Raw genomic sequence first — 3,201 nt, forward strand, 5'->3', positions numbered from 1 at the left:
TTAAGTACCAATGCTGGGATAATAAAGGAATGGGGAGTTGTGCCCTTTATTTTCCTTCTTCTTTTCTACTGAAACTAAATAATAGTCAGCTTTTGGAGTACTGGTGGGGCCCTGTAAGATAAACACTAGACTAGATCAATGGTTCAACCACACCAGCCACTCCTCAGAAACCCCATACAGAGTCTCTATGAGTCGGAACGACTAGAGGGCACTTAATAATATTTCTTCTCTAAGATACTTATATTGAGGTTTTTATTTGATTAGATAGTAAGGGTTGTTGTTGTTGTTATTGTTAAGTGCTGTGGAGTCAGTTCCGACTCATATCAACCCTATATAGGGTTTCTGAGCCCTCAAATCTTTGCGAAACAGAAAGCCTCATCTTTTTCCCACAGAGTGGGCTGGTGACCTGGAACTGCCAACCTTGTGTTTCACTGTCTAGTGTTTATCGTTTGGAGCCATCATGCCCCCCAGTTTATAAGGATTGTTGTTGTTGTTGTTGTTGTTGTTGTTGTTGTTGTTGTGATGGTGGTGGTGGTGGTGTTAAGCATCATCTAGTCAGAATTAATATGAAATATTTACTCTACATTTAAGTTTGATCCAAGGTCTCCTAGAGAGACGGTTATATGCATGTTCTGGGATACCTGAGACTTGAAATTCCAAACCCATAATGTCTGAGGTAAAATTCACCAGAATAGGTACTCTTTTAAAATACCCCTCAGCATCTCAGCCAATTTGTTAAAAGAATTCAAAGAAACCCAGAATCATTTGTTGATGCAATGTATTATCCTCTCATCTTTGTTAGTATTTCCAGTTTTGTGTCTCCAAGTACCCAGGAGTGTGACACACCACAGACCTCTCATCGGTAGAACAGGAGAACGGCTGCCTCCGTTATCTCCTTGCTGCTGCTGTAGTGGCTGTGAGTTCCATATCCATTCCAGTCAAAGGAAGAGAAATCTCCGCACTGCCGGGGATTTCCCTCTGGGAAAAATCCTCCTCCTCCTATACAGTGCTAGATATCAAGGAGAAGAGAAGACACAATGAGGTGATGCAAGTAAGCTATAATGGTCAAAAATCCTGGACTCTTTGGTCCTCATTCTACTAATCTTTGCCACATGCTTCCATGGTGTTAGACCTTAATTCTTTTAAAACCCTCCCCTCCAGTGAATTCTGAAGTAATGCTTTATCTCCTAGCTTCCATTCATTCTACCATAGCATTCATTCTCTATCTCTCTGCTGGCATCTCTTCCTCTGCCCACCTCCTAAATTCTATTTCTCAAGGTATGAGGAATAGCATTTAGTTCACACCTCACTCTCTCTTAGTTTCTTCCATAATTTTCATTGTTATCAACATAGTGATGACTCCCAAATCTCTGACTTATATCAGATTTCCTCATGCTTGAGACCTTCTGATTCAAGGGAACCATCCATGCTCATCCAATCCTATCCAGTTTGAACCTTTACACCTACCTCGTAACTGAACTCCTTTTCCCTAATTTCCCTACTTTTGAATCCAGGTCCTCCACACTGTTACAACAGGGATCTTTTGAAAAATAATAATAATGATCAGGTCACTGTCATGTTCAAAATTTTCTAATGATTCCCATCACTCACAGTATAAACTCCAAATCCTTGACATAAATGTGAAAGTTTCTCCTTGCCCCTAGAATAGTCTTCTTCCTCTACTCAAGATACAGTCTATCTTCAGAAATTATAAAACAGCTTACTGCTTCCTCAACATGCCATGCTCTGCCAGTCATTTTTAACATGCTCCTCATTTGCGCTAAAATGCACTATTCTACTCATGCTAGGAAGCCTGGTGGCGTAATGGTTTACCACTAGCTGAGAAACAAAAGGTTGAAGGTTTGAACCCAACCAACAGCTATGCAGCACAAACACCTAGTGATCTGCTCCTGTAAAGATTACAGCTTTGAAAACCCTCTAGGGCAGTTCTACTCCATTATATGGGATCACAGTGAGTTGAAATTGACTCCATAGTGCCTACAACAAAATCCTTTGCTACTTGTTGAATTCTGTACATCTTTTGAGATTCAGCACAAATGTCACCTGCCCTTAAGAATCAACTAGCAGCATTAGGAGATCCTCATGTGTTCCCAGAGCCCTTTGTTTATATTTCTATTATAGTTCACAGCACAGGAGATCACAATTATGCTTTTATGTCTCTGCTCCACTCAATCTGAACTCTTATGGGGAAAGATTATGTCTAATACCTAGCACATAATGTTGTTGTTATCAAGTGGCATTGAGTTGATTCCAACTCATAGTGACCCTCTATAGGGTTTCCAAGGAGCAGCAGGTGAGCTTGAACAACCAGTCTTGCAGTTCAAACAACTTTGCAGTCTGATGCATTAGCCCACAGCTCCACACCAGCACATAATAGGTGTACATATTTTAAGGAAAAGTCAATGCATGCAGGCATAGATGCAAACATGGATTAATGAACAGTGCAAAGGGTCAAGGAAGCCAGGGCAAGAAACTGTTGCCAAGGAAGAGTTTATAGATACACTGCACTCAATTGCCTGTATTCCCATCAGTCTCTGAATCATAGTCAATGGGGTTTTGCATGAAAGCACAGTTGCCTCATCCTGGCTGGAAAATGGACAAACTGGTGATGAAGGGGAAGAGAAGATGGGCTTGTGACTTTAAGTTCCTCTTCCAGGAAGCAAAGCCCATTTCTCAGCCTATGGTTGGGGGTAAGGAGAGAGTCCTTAGTAAAGAACCTCATTCTAGGTGGCTCTGACTCCCTCCTACCCCAGTCACTGGGGTTCCTCAAAAATAATTTCTTCTCTACAAGACTGGAAATATGTATATTTATACACTCTTAAGTCCTGGTGTGGCTCTGTAGGGTAAACACCAAACCAGAAGGCTGATTTAAACCGCACAATTGGCACTCCCTGAAAACCCTCTACAGGGTGGTTGGCACTCCCTGAAAGCCCTATATAGGGTCACTATGAGTTGGAACTGACTCAACAGTACTTAACAACATAACAGAAGTTATTTATTAGTACTGTAGAATACCTTCATAACCTCAAAATAGGGAAATATTGCTTAAACAAAACATAAAGTAGTAAACACAAATGAAAAAACAATAAATTGGACTTCACTAAAAGAAAGGAGATGATCAACTAAGAAGAGAAGGACTAAGAACTGGTGCCCAGGAGCAGACTTGCAGAATGTGCCCTC

General features: G+C 41.0%; 1 protein-coding gene across 1 annotated transcript in view; it reads right to left on the reverse strand.

Moving 5' to 3' along the window:
• Positions 1-856: 856 nt before the first annotated feature.
• Positions 857-3,201, reverse strand: part of ITLN1 (intelectin 1 (galactofuranose binding)) — a 9,631-nt gene continuing 7,286 nt past the window's right edge. The window contains exon 6 of the mRNA XM_006861762.1: positions 857-1,009. Within this exon, the coding sequence (XP_006861824.1) occupies positions 857-1,009 (153 nt within the window). The remainder of the gene's footprint in view (positions 1,010-3,201) is intronic.

This window comes from Chrysochloris asiatica, unplaced genomic scaffold, assembly GCF_000296735.1.
Source record: "Chrysochloris asiatica unplaced genomic scaffold, ChrAsi1.0 scaffold00042, whole genome shotgun sequence".
Classification (NCBI taxonomy): domain Eukaryota; kingdom Metazoa; phylum Chordata; class Mammalia; order Afrosoricida; family Chrysochloridae; genus Chrysochloris; species Chrysochloris asiatica.